This window comes from Podarcis filfolensis, assembly GCF_964270895.1.
Source record: "Podarcis filfolensis genome assembly, chromosome: 7".
In the NCBI taxonomy this organism is placed as follows: Eukaryota; Metazoa; Chordata; class Lepidosauria; order Squamata; family Lacertidae; genus Podarcis; species Podarcis filfolensis.
In genome coordinates, this window is record NC_139603.1 from 55,522,984 (window position 1) to 55,547,357 (window position 24,374).

General features: G+C 42.1%; 1 protein-coding gene and 1 long non-coding RNA gene across 4 annotated transcripts in view; one reads left to right on the top strand and one right to left on the bottom strand.

Annotated features, from left to right (window-relative positions):
* The window catches only part of CHD7 (chromodomain helicase DNA binding protein 7), a 141,804-nt gene extending 135,265 nt beyond the window's left edge, over positions 1-6,539 (top strand). For all 3 annotated transcript variants that reach the window (XM_083622814.1, XM_083622816.1, XM_083622815.1), the window contains exons 36-39: positions 2,150-2,371; positions 2,776-2,916; positions 3,329-3,433; positions 4,661-6,539. In XM_083622814.1, the coding sequence (XP_083478940.1) occupies positions 2,150-2,371; positions 2,776-2,916; positions 3,329-3,433; positions 4,661-5,629 (1,437 nt within the window). In that variant the 3' untranslated portion in view covers positions 5,630-6,539. The remainder of the gene's footprint in view (positions 1-2,149; positions 2,372-2,775; positions 2,917-3,328; positions 3,434-4,660) is intronic.
* Positions 6,201-22,849, bottom strand: LOC310766687. Its single transcript, XR_014550359.1, has 3 exons — positions 22,828-22,849; positions 16,699-16,768; positions 6,201-8,221 (listed from the first exon to the last, which is right to left on the bottom strand). It is a non-coding gene; the product is annotated as an uncharacterized lncRNA (long non-coding RNA).
* Positions 22,850-24,374: the final 1,525 nt, after the last annotated feature.

Sequence of the window (24,374 nt, forward strand, 5' to 3'; positions counted from 1 at the left end):
CAGTTATAGCATGAACCTTGCCCATCCTGGCCTGGGTGGGAGACAGTGTGGAGTGGTTTTAATCCCAGGTGAGAGCTGGGGGTGGGCTGCCCTGATTTTGGGGTGCTTCTGGATCCAGTTCTGTCCAGCATATATATCCTCAGTGGCTAGGAGTGCCTGTTGCCCACTTTAGTTGGTAAGACAGCTATGATCACGAAGGCGTCACCACAGTTGTCCAAGCACTGGTAAATTGAAGATTGGATTACTATCATGTGCTCTTTGTGGAGCTACCCTTGAGGTTGGTCTGGAGGCTGTAGTGGATGCACAACATAGTAGCTGGCTGGCTTGTGGGGGTGAACTTCAGCTAGCCCCTTGCAAGCAGGATTTGTACTGGTTGCTAATTTGCTACCAGACCAAGTTCATTGTGTTGATTCTGACATATAAGGCCCTAATCAGTTCAGGACCTGGTTACTTGAGAGACCACCTTAATGCTTTAATACCCAGAAGGTCTCTGGAGTATAAGGGAGAGCTTCTCCTTCAAGATCCAAAGATATTAGAAGCCTGCTCTACAGTCACTCAGAGTAGGGCTTTTAGTGTGGCTGCCCATGTTCTGTGAAGCAACATTCCTATCACTTATACAACATGTGCCCACTCTTTGCGCTTTCCAGAACCAATTGAAGGTATTTCTGCTCCAACCAGCTTTCCCAGTTGGACAAATTGGGCCTCTGCTGTGAGGGTCTACTTTGTGTTGTTTTAATGTTTGTCTGATGTTATCTTCTGCGTTGTTCTAACTGTGTTTTAGCTGTTTGTATTGCATTTTGTACATCGCTTTGAGACATTTGGAAGGCAATTTAATAACAGCAACTGAAGGCTGCATGTCACAAAGGGTGGGGCCAGGGCCAAAAAGTGGGCAAGGCTATGGACACACAAAATGAGCCTTCTTCAATCTTACCTTTTTAAATATAATTTAATGCATTTGTTAGTATCTTTACATGGAAAAGTCTTCAAGCAACTTAATATAAAATACAAACAGCTAAAACGTTTGAAGAGCTAGAACATTTTAAAACAATGTACAATACAAAAAACCCCCAAAATGCTAATGTGAATAATCAATGGCGCTATTTGCATAGAGTGCTTCTCAGGTGGCTCTGAAGATGGTTCTGAAGGAAACAGATTTGAAATGCCCAAACGCAGCCAAACGCTTGTGGAAATCTCTTCTTCAGTGTTTCCAAAGATATATTTTTTCTGAGGGCTTGAGAACACTGAAGGAGTAGCAGGGCACAGGAGGACATGCACAGTAGGGCTGATTGCCCGAGACAGTGTATGACCATCCTAGTCACGGCTGAATGACACTAGCAGATTGGTGGAGCAAAACCAAGGAGAGGGCAGGGTTTCAGAAAAGAATCTGGAGACCTGGACAGAGAAGCTGTCTGTGCTGGAGCAAGCTTGTGGGCTGGTATTGCCTCACTCCTGTTATAAGGATTATAAGATGATGCACATGAATTGTTTTGAATAGTCTGTACAGTTTCCTGAAATTTGTCCCTTTAAAAAAAGTATCTATCGACTCTGCAAACTGTATTCAAAGTAGAAAATATTGTGGGTAAACTACCGATTAGCTTGAGTAATCAGTATTCTATGTATAACTGTTGAATGCTTATGAACCTGTAGGGATTCATATTCACATATGTCCTGGCAAGTACATACCTACTCAGCAGGACCTTTCCAGCACATGCACCCATGGGGGAAAACCCTGCCCATTCGGGTTTCCATTTGCCATACTATTGTCTGTGTACAAAGTGTATGGCCCCACTAAGTTTAATTGTTTGATGGAAGTACAGTTGTACCTTGGAAGTCGAACAGAATCCCTTACGGAAGTCTGTTCGTCTGCCAAAATGTTCAAAAACCAAATTGTGTCTTCTGATTGGCTGCAGGAAGCTCCTGCAGCCAATTCAAAGCCGCAGAAGCCCCGTCAGACGTTTGGCTTCCAAAAGAATGTTCGTAAACCGGAACAATCACTTCCAGGTTTGCAGCATTTGGGAGCCAAAACATCCGAGTTCCAGGGCATTCGGGATCCAAGGTACAACTGTATTCCCATTTTAAGTTGTATGCTTTTTGAAGCAACTCTTGTAATGTTCTCCTGAAAGTTGATATAATTGTCACCTTTCTCCAGGAGGATGCAGAAGTGACCAAAGCGTTTGATGAAGAAATGGAAACCCCCCCATTGAGAAACATTCCATCTCCTGGGCAACTGGATCCTGATACTCGCATCCCTGTCATTAATATGGAGGATGGGACCAGGCTGGTGGGAGAGGATGCTCCTAAAAACAAGGATTTAGTTGAATGGCTTAAATTGCATCCATCATACACTGTGGATATGCCAAGTTATGTACCAGTAAGTGGATGTTAATCAAGGGTGGGGAGGATTAGTCCAAAGCTTTAACTGTCTTTCAATCACTTGGGAAGATTTCCAAAAGCAATAATTCTTAATCCTTTGTCATAATTCGATTTGGATTTATTACATTTCTAGTTGCTTTTCATTCAAATGAATCCCAAAGTGGCTTATAAACAATAAATAACAATTAACATGATAGAACATAATTAATTGTTCATTTCATTACTTTTTTTGTTTTGTAATGACTAAAAATGAAAGATGTACAAATTCTAATAATATTTTGTTCCAGTGCTGAACCTAGAAAACACTATATACATACATGCCTAGTGGGTTGAAAAGTTACTTCTATAGATGAGATAATAAAACTCCCCAAGTAATGCACTGTACTTTTCCTCCTCTCTTAGAAGAGTGCAGATGTGCTGTTTTCCCCATTTCAGAAACCGAAGCAGAAACGGCACAGATGTCGAAACCCTAATAAACTGGATATAAACACCTTAACTGGAGAAGAGAGGGTCCCTGTTGTAAATAAGAGAAATGGCAAGAAGGTAGTGCTTTTCCTAGTTTGCTCTAACTCCAAATTCTGTTTTAGACTAGCACTTGCGTTTTTAGTAGGATGCTTAGATTAAAGATTATAACCTTTAATTATATGATAAAAATTAAATAACAACAACAACAACAATAATAATACCTTTAATTAGTTGACTTAATAGGTTGATGCAAGTTCTATAGATTTCATCACTTTTTTCAAAGTAGCATTCTGAATTTTGAGTTGCAGAAATCTTAGGATATTTGGCAAAGACTTTTTCCACACTTAATGCATGGTTGAGTTGAACTTTTGTCATGTTTTGATTACCAGCTCTGTAATTGTTCTCTAACAAAAATTATACTTTTGATAAGTGGCATATAAAGTATGTACTAGTAAGTTTTTGTTAATAAAACATAAAAATGTTTCATTAGATGGGTGGAGCTATGGCCCCTCCAATGAAGGACCTGCCAAGATGGCTAGAAGAAAACCCTGAATTTGCTGTTGCTCCAGATTGGACTGACATCGTTAAACAATCTGTAAGGAAAAACTATATTTCTGGATAGATTTTGCTTTTCATTTTTAACTGTTTTTAGAGTCTTATGATCTATATACTTTAAGAACATGTTACGTGGCTTGATCCTGTCTTCCTCGCTCGAGCAGGGTGGAGAAATGTTTCCAGCCAGTGGGCCAGATGCTTAGGTTCCCCAACAGTCATTTTGACTGTCACCTACCTGTCAATCACCTAACATCACAGTGATGGCCCGTAAAGTGTTTTCTTTGCCTGTCCAAATTGTCTGCACTTGCAGAGCTCTTTGCCTTTGCCAGCATTAGTGAACCTGGTGGCACTTGGAAAGGCACAGGGCTTTTTAAGCACGAACAACCAGCTGATCGGCAGTGCCTGCAAACACAGCTTTTGACAGGGAGCCACTTCTTTACCTGCCCAACATCTTACATCAGATACAGCATCATATGTAGGGCGGGTGGGCAGGTGTGGCTTGTCTGAAACAGCCTTGCAGGTCAAATGGGGAGGCCTGCTGGGTCCATTTAGGCTGACAGGCCAGAAGTTCCCAACCACTGCTGTGAAACGGTAGCTACCCGCTTTGGTGGACATTTGTAACAGCTTCATTATTAGTGCACGACTGTCTTAGGAATACCTATTAAATACAAGATTAATACACAATTGATTATGGAATAAAACCTTCCATGCTTGTAATAAAACTCGTTCTTTGATTAAGTATGTAGACTGCCTTGTTTGAGTTCTGTGAGGAATTTCCCTGTTCTCAACCTCAGGCATTGGACATGGTGTGTACAGAGGCATTCTGTTTCTTAAAACCTAGAAGCCTAGTACTTGTCAGACAAAGGACCACAACATGTTTAATTTGCTTCGGATTTTGCAAGGCTGGATAAATCTGGTGTGTTTATTGTATCAGATTTCTTTGGAAGTCTCGTCTTCTGAGCATTACCTACTGTTTCTGGTTTCTTTGTTTTTACCATTGTTTTGTTTGCTATATCATATTGATGATGTTGAAGGGAGAGCTTATTTACTGGACAATGCTCAAATGTATGATCTGGCCTTTAATGGGAGGAGGAAAAGGGCTGCTTTGTGAACAAGATCTAACTGGCAGCATACCTGTTCTTTTCCTTGCCCTTGGGATTGTATGCTCTGCTTTGTCAGAGCCGCCCTACATGAAATTCTAAATTGGTAGGCATCCCTGTAGCTAGAAGCGTAACAGCATGGAATGTTCTTTCTTCCCCATATGCAGGGTTTTGTTCCAGAGTCCATGTTTGACCGTCTTCTCACAGGACCTGTTGTGCGAGAAGAGGGAGCAAGCAGAAGAGGGAGAAGGCCAAAAAGCGAAATTGCCAAAGCAGCTGCAGCAGCTGCTGCTGTAGCTTCAACTTCGGGAATTAACCCACTGCTGATGAACAGTCTGTTCGCTGGAATGGATCTCACGAGCCTTCAGAATTTGCAGAACCTACAGTCTCTCCAGCTTGCAGGTCTCATGGGCTTCCCTCCAGGACTAGCGACAGCTGCTGCCGCCGCTGCTGCTGCTGGGGGTGATTCTAAAAATCCAGCTACCATGCTGCCTCTGATGTTGCCAGGTATGGCAGGGTTGCCCAACATGTTTGGACTCAGTGGATTGTTGAATAACCCAATTACAGCTGCTTCTGGAAACACCACTATGGCTTCCAGTCAAGGAGAAACTTCTGAAGATGGCACTTCAAAAGTAGAAGAAAAGAAGACTGAGAATGAAGAGGAGAACAAAGACTCTGAGAAAAGCACAGACACTGTTTCTGCTACTGACTCCGCAAATGGATCTGTCAGTGTAACTGCTGCCGCTGCTGCAGCAGCAGCAACCACCACCACCACCACCACCACTGGATTGCCTGCCAACCCTCTGACCTTCAATCCTTTCCTTCTGTCCACCATGGCTCCTGGCCTGTTCTATCCTTCTATGTTTCTACCTCCAGGACTGGGAGGATTGACACTACCTGGTTTCCCAGCATTAGCAGGACTTCAGAATGCAGTGGGCTCCAGTGAAGTGAAGGTTACTGATAAAACTGAAGGAGCTGCCTTTAAAGATGAAGAAAATCTAGAGGGCAGTGATGCAGAGGAGAGCCTTGATAAAACTGCAGATTCCTCTGCTTTAGAAGATGAAATAGCACAGGGTGAAGAATTAGACTCGCTTGATGGGGGGGATGAATTAGAAAACAATGAAAATGATGAGTAAGCAGTACCAGTTACTGTTAAAGTGTTTTAAACTTTTGACAAGTGGTAGTCCTACTGTTTACACTCACAGTTAATGTCCATAATTAGTTTTTATAAGCTGTTCTGTAACATAGTGTAGCAAACAAAAAAGTTCAAGTCATGTTATACAGATGTGTCAAAAGGTATCTTGGTCATTAAGTATTGTGCAGTGCATTATTTATTATCCCTAGGAGAGATGAAATTGAGAGGTGATCATGTCTTTTTAAGGAAATTGACATAATGCTCTGCTTTTTTTTTCCCTTTTGGTACCATTGGTATTATAAAAGCAGCAATTTGTAATAGAGTGGCACTAAATAGAAGGAAGTGCTGCTTAAAAGGAAGTATGAAGTTATATATTTAATTTTTTATTTTTATTCTTTGCTGTGAAAGTCAAGATGAAATTTACCACACATATCATACTCGGGCATCATTTTGACTGTATGGGGGGTCGCTTGTGCATGTACACATACACACATTCTCTGACAATCTCCATGATAGTGTGAATGTCTCTCTGTCTTGAGACACAGCAATAATAAGGCAGCTGTTGAATGTGAAGAGTACCTTTTGGAAATTACCCACTGAAAAGGTTCTTGCAGGATAAAACTACAGTTAAATCGTCTCGTGATCTTGTAATGCACTGGTAAAACAAAAAAAAAAAATTAAAATCAGGTACCTTTTTGAATTAAAGGACTTTGTTACTTTAGCCACAAAGCTAAACAGATTACCTCAACTCTAAACTAGCCTTGAAGTTTACAGACATGACTTTGTAAATGTATTTGTTTTTCTTCGTTGTGATGTCTTTTTTTTCCCTTGGAAACTGCTATCATGTAAGATAAGATGTAAATTGCTGCCAACTGTAGTAATGATGCTTTTAATAAAAGTGACTCATGATATGCAGAGATGTAATTTATAGAATGTAGTGATTAGGGAAATCACAACTGGTGTTTACTATTTTTTGTATTCTCAATAGAAGCAAATATATAATTGTGTTTCTTTTTTGGTACCTTTTTAAAAAACTCTATCTTCCTTTGCCAACTTTTTCTATCCCTAAATATACTGAATTGGTAGGTTGTGAGAAATAGACAAGAAGAAAAATCCTGAATTATGTTCATATTATTCCACTCTAGCTAAAGCTTCAGAAAGACACACAAAACCCTGCATTACTCTCTCAAAAGGGCTTGTGAGACTAGGAATACTTTCAAATGTGTTCAGCGTGTGATAATGTGGTACATTAAAGAACAAAAGGGTAAAAGAGAAATGAGGCTTTGATAGGCACAATATCTAGGTCATTTATCCTTGGTTAATGGGTAGAAAAACACAATGCTGTAGTTTGAGCAGAGGACATAAAGGCTCTGTGGTTTCCTGTAGACCAGAGCCTGTGATGCCAGAAACCACTGTCAAACAACCTACAGGAAACTACAACTGACCCACTTTAAAGAAAACTTAAGCTGCTTCTGGCAAGCTTCTGATTTGTAACTTCATATGACCTTTGATAATGTATCAATTGAGAGTTATTGTTTTCATTGTACTGTGTCGCCAGGATGAGCACACAGCAACCCTGACATAAAGTTAAAGGGTGAGGCACTTCACTGTGGAGGGTGAAAAGCTGGATCTGCTGGGTGCAGAGCTCTCTTTAGAGAAATACTTCAAGCACAATGCTGATGGTGTACTCCAGAATCCACTAACAGTTGATAGAGGAGAAATCTCAAATAATTTATGAAGCTCGTTTGCACATTTGTCTAGCTGCTGTGCAGCGCCCAATAATGCAAACTTAAAGTGACCTTTATTCTAAGGACCAGTTCAGTTAAAAGCACATGCGTATGATGACAGGAGAGGGCAGAATGTGGGAAAGAGGAGTCTCTGCGAACAATGAAAACAAAGTTAGTAATGAACAGCTGCAAAGTGAATATTGTGTGAATGAAAGATGTGCACCGTTTGAATTAGTGAAGATCAAAATGTCTTGTTACCTCCACTTTAATAGATCATAGAGAGCTAATAGAGGTCAGGAAAGATTTTTTTTTCCTGTACACATTATTGCACAGTTGACTGAATGCATTATTCTTTCCTGTCAAGCCTCACATATGGAGCCGATCATAAAAATCTAGAAACCAACTTGGAGGGGCCATCAATCTGATCAAGAGTGGCATATCCTGTGTGTGCATTCATATTATCAGCTTGTTAAATTTTTCACTTTTTTTAATGACTCATTTTCAACAAACTCTGGAATTTATTGTAAAAAGTACCACCGTGAAAGATTCTTTGTCTCTATTCCTAGTAATGCATTAATTTTTATACTCCCAGCAAGGAACTTAATGAAGGTTAATGATATCCCAGGGGAAGGAGTTTTAATTGTCAAGAGCAAAGGCAATTAAAAAACAAATAACACACACAAACCACCAACCTATAGCATCCTTTATTTCTGGCGGCTGTGTGTCCATTTTACGATGGTGTGAGCCCTCACATATTTAATGTCCTTGGAGAAGATGTCTGGTGTGAAACAACTCATTCCCTTGCGCAGCCAATAGAAACAGTGCAGAATCTATGAGAAGGTTCAGCACAAGCCCTGCTTCTCTATCTGAAAAGGAGGAGGTCCTGATAAATTGTGACCATAAAGTCTATATGAATTAAAGAAAGCAATACTGAAGCCTTATCCTCCTTGATGCAGACACATTTAATATGATTGTGCTTTTTTCTTTTGGTAATGGCATGAGTGGAGGGACGCGGGTGGCGCTGTGGGTAAAACCTCAGAGCCTAGGACTTGCCGATCGCATGGTTGGCGGTTCGAATCCCCGTGGCGGGATGAGCTCCCGTCGTTCGGTCCCAGCTCCAGCCCACCTAGCAGTTCGAAAGCACCCTTAAGTGCAAGTAGATAAATAGGTACCGCTTTATAGCGGGAAGGTAAACGGCGTTTCCGTGTGCTGCTCTGGTGCCGGTTCGCTAGAGCAGCTTCGTTACGCTGGCCACGTGACCCGGAAGTGTCTGCGGACAGCGCTGGCTCCCGGCCTCTAGAGTGAGATGAGCGCACAACCCTAGAGTCTGTCAAGACTGGCCCGTACGGGCGGGGGTACCTTTACCTTTAATGGCATGAGTGACTGAACGTTCCATGGAGAAGGGTGCAGTATCTACAGGTAAAACTCTTCATTCCCCACTAAGCTGTCATATGTGTGCACAAGCTACATACCAGGGCAGTATAGAGAGACAATGTATATTCCTCTTATTCATACTATATAGCAGGGATCAGCAAGGTTTACCTTGCCTGGGCTGGTTCACTCCAGCGGAGATCCCCCTGTGGGCCTGATTGCACCCGCAATTTCCGGCATCTGCGTCTGCACAGATGCGATTTCTGGCCCCACGGAAGTGAGTCCCTGGGCCAGTTTAGCAGGTGGCTCGGTTCGGGGGCCAGTTAAATGACCCCCATGGGCCGCTTGTGGCCCATGGGCCTTAGATTGCCTACCCCTGCTATATAGTCTTTGAGTACTGGATCTTGAGTGGCTTGCATAGCACAGGGCTGGATGTAACTAAAGAAGGCACACAACCACCTCTCATTACCCCCATGCTATGCCCGGTGTGTTGCCATCTATGTAGGCTGTGGGGGGATGAAATGGGGAAATGTACCCCTCTTCTCATGTAAACATAGCCACACTAAGAAATTGAAGCAGCAGAAATAAACAGGCCTGTTTAGGGAAGTTTTTAATGTTTGAAGTTTTATTCTGTTTTTAGTGTTCTGTTGGAAGCCACAGTGTTCTGTTCAGTGTTCTGTGTTTTAGTGTTCTGTTGTTTTTAGTTTTCTGTTGGAAAAACCCAGCCAGATGGGCAGGGTACAAATAATAAAATTATCATATTAAAATTGGGGGAGGTAAACAGAAAGAGAGTGTGGAATTGAGGCAGAGTTGTGGGACATGTTACGGTGAAGTGGCGGGGGGACACAGCTTTCCTTGTGGACATACTGCCATCACCCATGGAATGATAGGTTAAGGATTCTAACCTGGAGGTATTTGGTGATGCCTTTTCTCCTACCAGCTGGTTTCTAATTAAAACCAGACACATGTGCTTTCATTTTAAAAGAATGGGATTCCTAATGGGAGCATAGCTACTTTGAGGGGTGGGGCGGTTGGCTTAGGATGAAGTTTAAACCAACCCAGGGGACTGAGGGACTGAATCTTGATATGAAAGTGTTGGTGACTGGGATTGAACCTAGTGATCGGGCCTGAATCTTGGCATTAAAGTAAAGTATTTCCAGCGTGAAAATGCTACTTGTTCCTCTTTAGAAAAGCAAATCTAGTGAATGTGTGTCTTGAAAAATGGCTGATTCTGGAAATATTTGGTATATTGACATGGGTTGTTAGAACAGGAAATAATGATCTGCACTGACAGTAGGTTTTCATTAGTTACTTCAAGAAATTGCAGTATTTATATAATACTTCAATGTACTCAATTATTTGCAAATTTGTGGACTCCAATAACCCATTTAGCAATTTCCACTCTAATTTCTGCCATAAAGAAAAATCCAAAATCTATATGAAGGCCCTATTTGTAAAAGAGATGGATTAGAGAAAGTACAGTGGTGCAAATGTGCATAATTTGCACAACTCCTGCTTTATTTCATTTTTTTTAATGTTTTAAAAATAAATACAGTTACACTGATTTCTAATATATAACAACAACTACAAAAAAGGAAAAGATACAAAAACAAAATCCCAACTTACTCCCCACTCCAGGACAGATTGATCTAGTTAAGTTGGCCAAAGTCCAATATGTGATTCTGGTGGTCGTGTAAGGTAACTCATTCTTGTAGAATTTTGGGGATAGATTTGGTTTCAAGGGTAATCGCATACCACTTGAATGCCGCGAGCTTGCCCCAGTGAGGCATATAAGAATCTGGATAAGTGTACAAAATTGAGAACGTGGTTACATAATGTTGTTAACATTCCCAATATCTATTATAATTCATTTACTATACTATACAAACTTTTTCTGTAAGTGTTTTGGGCCCAAAACTGGAACTTTTGTGGCTTTCAAATTCATAATTCTATTTTCTCTCTTGCTTTTATGCAAACAGACGTGATGCGAGAGACCTCTGACAAGTATCCAGATGTTCTCTCCACCAGCACCATTTTAAATAGCCATGGAGATGAAGGGTTGAAATTTTGATAGGGGTAGTAGTTCCGCAGGATTTTTAACCCTTTCCCCCTTGGAACATTTTCCTAATGAAATCACACCACCTAAAACTGCTATTGTTGTTGTTGTTTAGTCGTTTAGTCGTGTCCGACTCTTTGTGACCCCATGGACCAGAGCACGCCAGGCACTTCTGTCTTCCACTGCCTCCCACGGTTTAGTCAAACTCATGCTGGTAGCTTCGAGAACACTATCCAACCACCTCGTCCTCTGTCGTCCCCTTCTCCTTGTGCCCTCCATCTTTCCCAACATCAGGGTCTTTTCCAGGGAGTCTTCTCTACTCATGAGGTGGCCAAAGTATTGGAGTCTCAGCTTCAGGATCTGTCCTTCCAGTGAGCACTCAGGGCTGATTTCCTTAAGAATGGATAGGTTTGGTCTTCTTGCAGTCCATGGGACTCTCAAGAGTCTCCTCCAGCACCATAATTCAAAAGCATCAATTCTTCGGCAATCAGCCTTCTTTATGGTCCAGCTCTCACTTCCATACATCACTACTGGGAAAACCATAGCTTTAACTATACGGACCTTTGTTGGCAAGGTAATGTCTCTGCTTTTTAAGATGCTGTCTAGGTTTGTCATTGCTTTTCTCCCAAACTGCTATTAGCTCTGTTTAAAAATCAAAACACAAGAGATGCATTGTACAGGTCCCTATCTTCTATGCTGTCAGCAAAACAAGTCTAAAAGCAACTTCAGTGTTACGTGGTTGTAACTGGGAAAATAACAAGAAGGGCAAGACTAAGTTCCCACTCTCCATAACAACACTGTTGCTGCCCATTGCAGATTTTAAAATACAAATGGCACATCCCTCCCACCCATTTGTAAGGGATGGGAAACTTGCGTTCCCTAGATGTTAACAGACTGCAAGCCTCTAATCCCTGATCACTGACCATGTTGATAAAACTAGAGTGATACTGCATTTGGGAAGCAGGTCCTTCATGCTGTACTTTCTCCCCTTTCAGTTTGGTGGTAGTTCTTCTGAATGTTTGAGACATGGCCCATTAGAAAGTATAAAAGCACTTCCGCAGGCTGGCTAACTTCTTTGTGTCATTTGCCTTACATCTTCTGTATTTTGACTGAATGAGGAAGCAGATTGCTGTCCCAGTGCACCCAGTTTGTTTTCAGTCATAAGTTACAACCCTACCATATTTAGAAGGAAGTTCTACTGAGTACTGTGAAACTGTTCCCTCCTACTTCTGGTTTATTTTGCTGAGATGATTGTTTGCATCCTGGTTTTGCTGTAGAGCATGGGTAGGCAAACTAAGGCCCAGGGGCCAGATCCGGCCCAATTGCCTTCTAGATCTGGCCCGTGGACGCTCCGGGAATCCGTGTTTTTTACATGAGTAGAATGTGTCCTTTTATTTAAAATGCATCTCTGGGCTATTTGTGGGGACTGCCTGGTGTTTTTACATGAGTAGAATGTGTGCTTTTATTTAAAATGCATCTCTGGGTTATTTGTGGGGCACAGGAATTAGTTCATCCCCCCCAAAAAAGAAAATATAGTCCAGCCCTCCACAAGGTCTGAGGGACAGTGGACCTGCCCCTGCTGAAAAAGTTTGCTGACCCCTGCTGTGGAGTTTTTCTTGCATCCTTTCCCTGATTCCTCCATTTTTATTTTATTTTGATTTGGCCTAGGAAGAGAAGTTCCAGGGATCTGGCTAAAGAGTGGCCATCACCAACTGACTGAATACTTAATCTCCAGAGAGAACAGCACTGAGTAAAATAATAATAATTAAGGATCCCTGCTCTCGATTGAATCTTGTCTGGTTTTAAGCACAAACAGCACACTCAGCTTTGTTGACTCAGTGATGCATTTGTGTTAGTGGCTGCTTGAGCTGTACACCAATTTACAGTGTGACCTTCAACAAAATGGCATTATTCTTAAATGCTGCCTGGAGAGCCATGACAGATTACATCAGCCTAATTCATTTCCAGTTACATTCACCCCCCTCTCCGACAAGGAGGAAACCATGCTGCCACCTTCAAAGTGTTCAATGGCTGAATCCCACAACTGGAGCCTTGGTTGTGAAAATCATTATTGATTTCTTGATCATCCCTGCAACAACTCCCACATTTTCTTTTTTTAAACCGGGGGGTTATGTGCCAGTTACCATGTATACAATATTAGCGTCACTGGGGAATTAAAACTTCATTACAACAGAATGGAGACTTGAAATGCCATTAAATATAAGTACTGCACCAGATTTTGCGTGCTGCTGAGACCATATATTTGTTTTTTTTCTCTTTTTAGGCAGCACTGATTACCAGGATGATCTATTGAAGACTAGTCAATACACCTTATTGTTATTTTTGTGGGGGCTGAGGGTGGAATACTATTCATCTCTATTTGAAGAGTACATTTCACAGATTGCATTTTTTACCCTTCTCCTATTGAGCTTTTTTTCAATTCCATTAGTTGACACCTATCTCTTCTCCTGCAACTGTGTGGATTACAGGGTTTATTTTCCTCAAGCAATTGTCAATCAAATGGTTCCTTAGTTTCTTTTTGATCTGCCTTCATTGCTTCATCTTGATGCCAATGTTGTTACAGCTTTTCATGTCGTTTTGACAACCCTGGGCACCATTTTTCTTTCGCTGTGACTACTGGGATCAGAATGGAGGCCAGCTGCATCTCTTGGTAGGGATGGTTGCGAATTGGTGTTTGGCTAGAATAGGATTTTGCAAATTGTGTTGGCATGAACCTCCACAAGTATGTGCGGCTGGGGGTTTTTTAAGCGTAAGCCAGCTCAGCTTCTTCTGCAGAGCCTAGAGACAACAGATCAAAGAAAGAGAAGAAGATCGGTACCATTTGGTCCATAGTGTGTTTTGAGATTCTGGCAGAGACTTGAGGGAAACATAACAACCATAAAAAGGGCATTGCGCTAAGGACCACTTTACTGCATCAGGCCCAAGATCCATCGAATCCATGAGTCTATTTCCATCACATCCCAATAGAAGCCTGCAACACACACATGATGTCTGTTTCCAGCATCAGGTATTCAAAGAACTGCTGTCTCTGAACATAGATGTTCCATTAATGGCTAACAGAGCCACCCTCCGTGAAACTTACAAACAAAAAACTTATAAATGAATGAGCACCTCCAACTCTTGTGGCTGAAAACCCTGCAAATCAATGTGTTGTGTGAATAACAGCTTCTCTTTATCAGTGCTGAACCTACTGCTAATCTTCAATGGAGCTCCATTTGCGTGTTCAGTACTTGATGTGTGCAGAAGATATGAAAATGCTCTCCAGACCATACCAGCTAAGCACACACTCGGTGTTCAAAACTCCCATTGTCTTAAGCGCATTTTGCGACAAGGAATTTCATTAGGGCGAGTAGTTTCTGAGCTCTGGGCACAGTACTGCACCTGAAATTTCAGATCAAAAGAGCAGAGTGGAAGGAAAGGAGGACCTTTTCTGCCTCCCCACTTCCAGCTACTCTCTGAAGACTGGAGAAGAGACCATCTTAAGAATATTAGGGGGGTGGACAAGGGAAGGACTAGACTATGTGAAAAGTGAACATAATATTTTAGCTGCAGTTCATTCATTTTCAGCTTTGTATTCTTGTTATACATAAAGCATGCTTAGACATTCCGTTGTTGCTCCCATAACCTAGGTTTAAGGTGCCATTTAGCTCCTAGCTTTCATACCTCAGCTTCTAAGACTGCACACACCACAGCAGATACACTCTCTGCATCATTCTGAAGGTGGTTTCATGCTTGCATCTCTTTCTGTGGGGATGAGAACACTGGTTGAACCAAGTTTGTGTCCCCATAGTGCAGCTGATCCCAACCATGTATACCTGCCCCACATATGACAGGGGTGGGCATGGTTCGGGGGAAACCACCTCAGATACCTAATTGGATTACCTGACAGGACTAATTAAGCCTGTGGGCTGAAGGTTCCCCACTGCTGCCCTACAGCACTTCCCCCAACTGAGTGCCCTCCATATGCTGTTAGACTATGGGTCCTGTCATCCATGCTGACTGGGGCAGATGGAAGTTATGTTACCGAAATATCTATTTGGAAGGGTGCTGTTAAGGAAGCTTTGTACACATGCATCCAGGGTGTGGAGCTCATTTCAGACTGGTGCTGATGGTGGACTGGCCACAGCGAACATGACATGTCGGTCTCTAGGGTACAAATGGGGAGTCTTAAGTTTCTAGCGAGTCTTTCAGGTGTTCATTCTGAATGCCTGAAGGGGGCTTTTGTGACTCCCTATGTCCAGAAAGATGGAGGGCACAAGAAGAAAGGGACAACAGAGGACGAGATGGTTGGACAGTGTTCTCGAAGCTACAAACATGAGTCTGACCAAACTGCGGGAGGCAGTGGAAGACAGGAGTGCCTGGCGTGCTCTGGTCCATGGGGCAACGAAGAGTCGGACACGACTAAACAACAACAACATGTCCAGTAGGAGAAAAAGCATAATTTCTCTTTGTTGTGTACGATTTCATAAACCCTTGCATTAGGAGACGAGTTGATTTAGCAATTAAAGGTAAAGGACCCCTGACAGTTAAGTCCAGTCGTGAATGACTCTGGGGTTGCGGCGCTCATCTCGCTTTACAGGCCGAGGGAGCCGGCATTTGTCCGCAGACAGCTTCCAGGTCATATGGCCAGCATTACTAAGCCACTTCTGGCGAAACCAGAGCAGCGCAGGGAAACGCTGTTTACCTTCCAGCCGGAGTGGTACCTATTTATCTACTTGGACTGCGTGCTTTCGAACTGCTAGGTTAGCAGGAGCTGGGACCGAACAATGGGAACTCACCCCATCACAGGGATTCGAACCACAGACCTTTAAATCGGCAAGCCAAAGACTCAGTGGTTTACACCACAGCGCCACCCGCATCCCTGATTTAGCAATTAAAAATCCCCAAATGCTTTTCCTCAGAGGGAAGGTGTCTCAATTTATTTTAGTTGCCTTTTATGTTTCTTTCAACTCTTAAATTTTGCTATGAGGTGACCAGAATTGCATTTGTACTAGATTACATATAGTTCCCTGCACACCAGGAGTGGTGGTGGTTGGGTTTACAGGGGGTTGCAGAGAGAGAGGGTCCGGAAATGCCTTTGTGCATATGTCCATTTTTTGCCACAACTTCTGTTTCTATGGAATGCCAACACATATGACATTAGCCATTGTTGAAATGGTATGGGCAAATTCAGTAGTTTAGAGCAGGGAGGCAGAATGTGTGACCATCATGAATATCCTCCAAAGGGAATGTTCAAGGATCCCATTCCCTTTGCTTTTAGAACTTTTCAACTTTATATTACTCAACTTCACGGCACTAAGATCTGTAAAATGACTAAATTCAAATTCCCATCCTTGAAGTACATGCAAACTGACCAGTGTAAATCTATTCAGGAATCATCGTATTTGACTTTTAACACAACAGCTGAAGCATGGACTCGGCAGTTCAGGGAGATATAAATGGCTGCATTATAATAATCAGACACCTATTTCCAGCATGATCTATGTTTTTGTGAAAATTCATTATAATAAGTCTTACAATACCAAGCTCTTCAATGAATTTTTCATGTCTGCATACCTAGATATATATATATATAAAACGATGGTAATCATACACCTTTAGGGCAATGCTGAGCACCAGCTGTTTCATAGATGATTTATAGGTTGCCATGCTCAAGGTTAATAATCAGGAGAAACAGGTTAGAGTATGCAATGTATTTATGTCAGGTTAGAAGTTCAGGAGTGGGAGGGGACAATATTAAAAAGATGTGTGCTGATTTAGTTAATCAGACCTGTACTTTGTGGCCAATAAAATCTGTTAACATATTTCACAAAGGTAACACGAAGGTAGAAGTAAAACACCCAACTTGCTTTTAAAGTGCAACAGAGAAACACTAGTTGAACACTCTATGCTTACACTTCCATGACATTATATAAGCTGGCCAGATTTTCATGTTCTGAAGTAGTCATTTAAGGAAAGAACTTCCCTTTAGGGGAACCAAAAAAAGAGAGTACAAAATCAACACCTTCCCACCTTTTAGTGTAGTCATCTCCTTGGTTACAGGAAGGAAATTACCATAAATTGTTGATGAAAATAATTATAATATGGTACACCTTTATATTAATTTTGCACAGCATGAAGAGTGGTCAGTATAAGCAGCAATCTTATTCCTTACTAATTACTGAAGAGCGATACCTCCAGGGTTGGGGTAGGTGTGTGTGTAAGATAAGTGGAGATTCAGAGAATTGGGGTGGGTGGGTGCAGAATGACCTACATTGACTTAGTTTTAAATCAAGTGTGGGGAAGAGGACTGGGCCAATGGCTGGGCCATAGCCAAACTAACTTGCAATCCAGTTCAGGAAGTGATCCACTGGAAACGGCAGGAAGGGCTGCTTCCTAGCCTTGGTTGTCTGAACTATGACTGGCCAAGGACTGAGAAACACACATACGTTATATGACTACAAACCAGGAAGATGCGCTGAACAACAATTCATAAGGTAAGACCTAAAGAGTGGCACATAGCAGCATAAATTTAGATTTCTAAGCTGAAAGCAGTCATTAGCCAGTGTGCGCCGATGATGATGGCATTGCTGTATTTCTTGAAAGTTTGATATATACTGTACCATGTATTGGCATTTAAAGCAGCAAAAAGTTCAATTTAATTTTGGGATTGTCCACAGCAGGGGTGAGGAGCCTGTGTCCCTCCAGAGGTTGTGGACCACAACTCCTCCCATATAATGCCTGTCTATTGTTCACCCTGGTCTGGGGCTGATGGGAGCTATAATATGACAGCATCAGGTTTCCTACCCCAGGCCTATAAGGACACCACCTCTAGCTCGCTAGCAGTTCCTGCTAGGTGAATTAGAGAAGTTCCTGCATGTTTCCATTTTGCTTACCACAGTTTGAGTGTATTTTTTACCCTCTACTGGTAAAATAATACATATAAAGAATATAAACACATATAAAAAAGTGTAGTTCTTTTTAAAAAATCTAGCTCTGCTATTGAAGAGCAAGGAAATAGTCCTTTCACTAATATGCCTCATTAATAGCTCCAAAAAAGATGGCAATAGTGGCTGAAGGAGCCAGGATAGCTGCTCCTCAATCTTTAATGCCTGCTGTGTGGCTCTGTTCCATCTTTGGAGTGATTTAGGTGGGTGGGGATGGTAATGATTGATTTAGTAAAATAGGGAGGGTAACTAGTACAAACCATGTGTTCCAGTAACCAGGGCTAAGGTAATTTTTTAAAAAAAATGTGTACATAGGAGGGGGATTGTCCTACATATCCCTGTGTTGCAGGGTGTTGAACTAGGTTTCCCTTTGGTTCCCTTCCAACTCTACAGTGTTATGATTCCATGATTCAGTTCTTCATCTGTTTGTACAATTCCATGCCTAGAATTGACCTGTTGGTTATTTGGCTTTCAGTCTTTGCAGGGATCTTACATCTTTGCTGATTTGAACTGAACATAGAAAAATGAAAACTTTACTATTATAGAAGGGAAGAGAAATATTTTGTTATAATACAAGCATCCTGATTTCTAGCATCTATTGGTGGAAATGGGATCTCCTATTTTTACTGAACTAAGTATTTTGAAGTAGGTATTTTTTTTAAAAAAAATGCTTGCAGATTTCATGAAAATCACACATTCACTTGGCTTGCCTCCTATGAGCCCCTTGTTTGTATTACATAGTAGAGTGTACCTATTTCCTGTTGTCAAACCATGCTACAGAGTAGAAATACAGTATTTCTCTTTTAAAAGGAGAGTTCTTTATTTCTGCATTAAAAGATGCAAGCGATACAATGTGCAAGTACCTTAAGAGGTAAAATGTTATGCAAAGTGATGGCGCAAAATGAATACTCCACATGCTTTCATAAGATGCTGGCACAGCTTTGTGAAAATCCTTCTGTATGAAAAAATATAACATGGAGTGACTTCAACCAAAGACACTGGGATTTGCCTATTGCAGTAGAAAGCTGTAACCATTTTGGAATTATTGTTTCATGACACATTTGATTACAAATAATATACACCCTTGTGCAAATTAATTGAAACAAAACATGTTTTCTATCTTACTCGCAATCCTGTACTCAAAACAAACACGAAAAGACATCATTATGGTATCAGAAGCCTGCAGCCAATGGAAGGAATGATGCGCTCGCCACAATATATTGAAGTTCTACGAAAGAGAGTTATCCCAGAGCTGGAAAAGAGGTATCCTGATGGTACTGGGATATTGCAGCAGGACCTAGCCCCCTTCCACACTTCGAAAGTGGTGAATAAATTTGTGACAGAGCAGCAAATACAGGTACTTGATTGGCCAGGGAATTCCCCGGACGTAAATCCCATTGAGAATTTGTGGGCTACATGCAAAAGTCGCCTCCGTGCTGTAGACTGTACGACTATGGAGAAGCTCATTCAGGCGCTGATTCAAGTGTGGTACAGGGATGTGAAAATCAACAGTGACTGTTCAAAACTAGTAGACTCCATGCCAAACTGTGTTCAAATGCTGCTTAAAAATAGTGGAGATCATATCCGTTACTAATGTACGTATATGTGAGTTTTGTACATGTATATGTGAGTTTTGTACAATAAATTACATTGTTTGTTTCAATTAATTTGCACAAGGGTGTACAATGTCCAGAACTCCATCCACCTCTTAGTGTTATGGGCTTAATGGGGAAGTGCCTGTGTATTTAGCGATGCACATACAGTATGACGCATGGTTGCTTATTCTGCCCTGATAGAATAGCTGCAGTGTGGAGTGGACATCCATTTGCAGAACCAACATTGGATCATGCAATGGAACTTTCTCCCCTCCCCTCCTCTTCAGCACCTTCAAAATCTGCTCCAGGGGATTGAGGGAATAATAGATTCCGTTTGCTTTATCATGTGTTGGAAATTAATTAGCTCAGTGTGGGCAATATAAATGAGTCAGGCAAACCTGAGTACAATTCCCACCTGTCCCCTCCTCCAGCAGAGCACTCCTTTCAACAGTTCTGTAGAAAGCTATGCAAAATTTAAAAATCTGACCCTTGGATCTTCATACTGTTTTTATTTACATCTGTATTAATTTAATTCTATAGGTATTATAATTTGAAACTGTAGGGTGGCATCTCTAGCTAAGTCATACTCAGAGTGGACACACTGAAATTCATTGCATAGTTGCAAACTATTCTAACCATGTCTACTCAGAAGTAAGTCCTATTGAATTAACTGGGGCCTACTGCTATGTAAATTGGGTTAGAATTTCAGCCTTAGTAATTATTGGGAGGGGGGAGGGAGAATCTTCATCACAGACAAAACTTTATATCCAAGCCCTCTAATAGCCCCACATGCGTTTCCAAGTCTATATAAATGCCTGCTGAGCAACCTGTTGAGCTTTCCCCAAGTAATGAATGGTATCTGTCCTCTAAACAAATGGGAAGAGGAGACCCGACATAATAAAGCCAGAGCCTAGGACACCGAAGAGATTTCATTCCCATAAATTGCCTCTCTATTACACTTTGAGTATATTCACATTGAGAATGTTCAAATAAGATGAGGAGAGGGCCTAATTCATTTTATAAGCAGGGCTTTAAATCTCAACATGAACCTGTGCTGCAAAATTAATTATGGTTGAGAAGGATGGAAGGGGAAATTCACACCAATAATGAAAAGTCCCATATCCTGCTTTGGCAATCCCGGTAATAGTTTTGACAAGACAGGGGAAAGCATTCATAAACATTAAAACATTAAAAGGAAAAAAGAAAAAGCTTACATTCAAAGGGAGGAGTGGTCACTTACCAAGGTTAAGCCAGGTTCAAGGTGGGGCCAAAGAAACCCCATCTCCAACCCCACCCAAATAATAAAGGACTAACAGAACCTGGGGAGAAGACACAACTGGCTCCCTCCTCGTCTCCTCAAAGGACAATTCTAAGTAGCATATTCATGATGCCAGTCAAGGTAGCTAGCTTCATGTATAAGCTTAGACATGCATGTAAGCATTTTAAGTGCATACAAAGAACACGTAAAGTATAAATGCAATAGGTAAATACTGAAACTTCGGTATGAAGAATATTCATGGGAGACTGTGGATTGGTTGCACCTCCCTGTTAAGTATGCTGTTGGACCACAGCAACTCTCACTCCACCTGCCCCCATCCTGTCGTCTGTGTGAATGCTGCATTCCATAACTCAGTGGACAAAGCTGAGCCAGGCCAATCCTGCCCAGTTGGTGCACCCAGGTCTCAGTGACACAGGAGAGATTAAGTATCTTGTCCATTATTACAGATAAATGCTTTGTTCTAGACTGACCTGGCATTAACTAGTACCACCAGGTACTGGGTGACAGGACAACATAAATTTTGGTGGAAGGAGAGCATATTGGTCAAGGAGACAGCTTCCAAGCCAGAGGTTTTCAACCTTTTTAAGTCCACGGCTCCCTAGACCAACTACATTCTTCCTGCGGCACCCCTGTGGGGCTCAGGAGCCCCATTATGCCACCCCTTGCCTCCAGAGCTGGCAGCCTCCCACCCTTTTCCAAACATCCTCTCTTGTGGAGTGTTCCCGCAGCCCCCTCTCCTCTCTTCTTTCTTTGGGAGTCCTCTGGGCAACTACTGCCGCCACCCCTGGTCACTGACCTGCCCCCTGCCCCAAAGAGAGGTGCCTCCACATGCCACACCCTAGGGGTCTGGGAAGAGGATGCCCCAGCCTTAGTGGCCCGATGGAGACTGGCCAAAGGTGAATGTGAGGTTAGCACCTTATTCACCTTGGGAGGCAGCAGTGGTGGCAGCAGGTGCTTCTGGGCCTGCATGGCGGAAAAGCTCCCCTTCAGTACCAGGCCCTCAGCTCCTAGGAAGGCCTTGCACACAGCAAGTACAAGAAAGGCCAGCACAGAACCCACCTGCCTGCTTGGTCTCCCACTTGTCTGTCCATTCCCAACAGCAAGGGCTGGTGGACTGGCTGACAGGGATACCCCACCCATTAGCTTGCTTACTCCAAGGCCACCTCAGCTCCTGGCAACCAGCACCCCCAAGGGCACCATTTGCCTGGGGAGCTTGTAGCCAGAGCTTCTGCAACAAACAGCTGTGCAAGCCTTTGGGAGGCAGAGATGCAAGAGGGCATCAGAGGACAGAGAGAAGGAAAGAGGGACAGAGGCCAGTGTTGCCCCTGACCATCGCATCCCAGGGTGCCACGGCACACTGGTTGAAAACCACTGTTGTAGGCAATTCCTGCCCACTCTCCTTACCCGACCAAGCCCACCACCAGGACCATATCTCCCCTTGCCTGTAGCTGTTAGAATTATGCTGTCCAGACATGTGTGTGTGAATCCACAAAATTGACACCCCACAATACACTAGTGCTAATTTACTACTTCTGAAATTGCTACTTTTATGCCCCATAATTTTAGGAAAAGAGCAACAGCATGTTCTGTTTATCACTAGGATAGCCTAGCAAGAAAGGGCAGGCTATCGTCTTCTAAGGCACAGCATCTTCAAAAATTTACCAGGGCCACTATGAGATTCAGTGGGAAGGACAAAAAGCAATGAGTCCATATTGTATTAAGACAGATTTAAGGTGGGATGTCAGGGGAAATTTACACTTTAAGCTGTAAAGATTGTTAGGGAATAAGCCAAATTATGCAGGGGAATTGGACGATCCTTTTCAATGAAATGTGCCATTGCAGAAGATCACACCAAAATATCTTCTGAACCTGTATAGAAAAGAGGTTCTAAAGAGCTACTTACAGCTTAATCCTAAACAGATTTACTCAGAAGTAAGGTTCTCCAAACTCAAAGGGACACATTCCCTAGTACATGTGCAAAGGACTTCAGCCTTAGGCTCATACATGGAGCTTGTAGTAGCTTAGAACAATTGCTAACTATTTTCTTTAAACCGCTGACCTCGCTGCCATAACACTAACACATTTTGAGCTATTTAGCACTGCACTTCTGAAATTTTCCAGGGTTGGAATTAAAACAGAGATTCCACACAAAGGTTAGTAAAGTGCTGTATTATCCAGCAATGCCCTTCTGCATGGTCAAGATCCTTCTGTAATGTTTACTCACAAGTAACTCCCAGCCAGCAAAGGCCTTGTCTTCCAGTTTCTTGAAGGGTTTCTTGCCTCTGTGAAAAAAGGATTCAAATTTTCTGTCTCATTCTCGGGACACTTGAGAGGTGCTTGAGAATTTCTGTGGGTGTGGGGCTTTGATCTTACCTTATTGCTGTGAGATAGTGTGCATGTTCAGTAAACATTTCTCCAAAATTTTGCAGTCTCTCTGGCTGCCCATGCTTCTTAATCTAAAGAAGTCTAATGGGGGAAGTTAGCTCACAATGTCTTCCCCTGGGCTTTACTTGGAGTGAGGGCATCTTAGAAGGATGTAGTGTGAAGACCACTGGTGAGATGATTTGTAGAATAAAAGAAAAAACTCTCACAAACAGCCTTTAGCTACTTCAAAACCACAACACAAGTGCACACCATCCTAGCAAAATAAAAACATCCCCTTTGATAATTTTCTGATGCCATTTATTTTTTCTTTAATTGATAGTGAATGGTAGAAAAATGCAGGAGAATTTTTCAGCACATTACTAGTCCTCTAAAATATTAATTAAGTGTTTCCTGCTTGCAGGCCCTGCTATTTGCTTTGTTTTCTGTTGTTTACTTCTGAGAGATTAGTGATAAATAGTCTCTTAATTGCCCAAATGTCAGTTTCTGTTTCCATGTGTGTTACTGGGGTGGGTGGAGTTAATTGCTGGCTTCCTTGCACATTATTTTTAATACCAAAAAGTACTATTTTGATACAAATTTTAAGAAATCAGAAATTAAAGCTTTCAGCTATCTTGTGTAACAGGAACTGAAATTGTGGCAATAAAGGGAGGTTATTTAAGGGACAATTGAGGCCGTTCCTTACTAAATCCCAAGCCAGGAAAACAGGAAGCAGTAAAATGGGGGAAACTTGCAAACAGGAAACAGGAAACAAAATTGTAACATGGCACCCTTCCCCAACCTGCTGCCCTCCAGATGTTTTGAGACTCCCATACCTCCCATCCCATCAGCCTCAGTCAGCATGGCCAATGGTCAGGGATGGTGGAAGCTTAATCCAGCAGCATATGAAGGACACTATGTTGGTGAAGGCTGTAATATGGGAAAGATGCCTACTTGTGTCAGTCATGAACCTAAGAAGTTTGGTATATTGCAATGTTTGTCAGGTGAGAACTCTCACAACTGCAATTGTTAACATTTGAAGTGCTCCTTATGAAGGAGAAACACCACTCAGTAGTAATCTCTTTTTGGCTGAAAGCGTTGTTGAAGATGACAATATTAATGTCTTCAGCATATCTAAGTAATCGTCAGTCACCTCAAATGTCAAAAGCAAATCTTACCTTTATAAGGGACCTTTGGTTTCTGATTTTATTTCTTCTTTCAAGGAACCTACCACAGGATAGGTTATTAGCTCTACCCTTGAAATAAAACACCCAGCCTTGAAATAAACCAGAATTGGCCCAATGTTGTGCTTAGGAGGCAAGAACAGAGGAGAAGTGTCTCCCTTCTTAAGGGGAAGGAGCTGCCTAAGTCCTCAGACGGTGAGGCATGAGGCATGACTCGTAAATACAG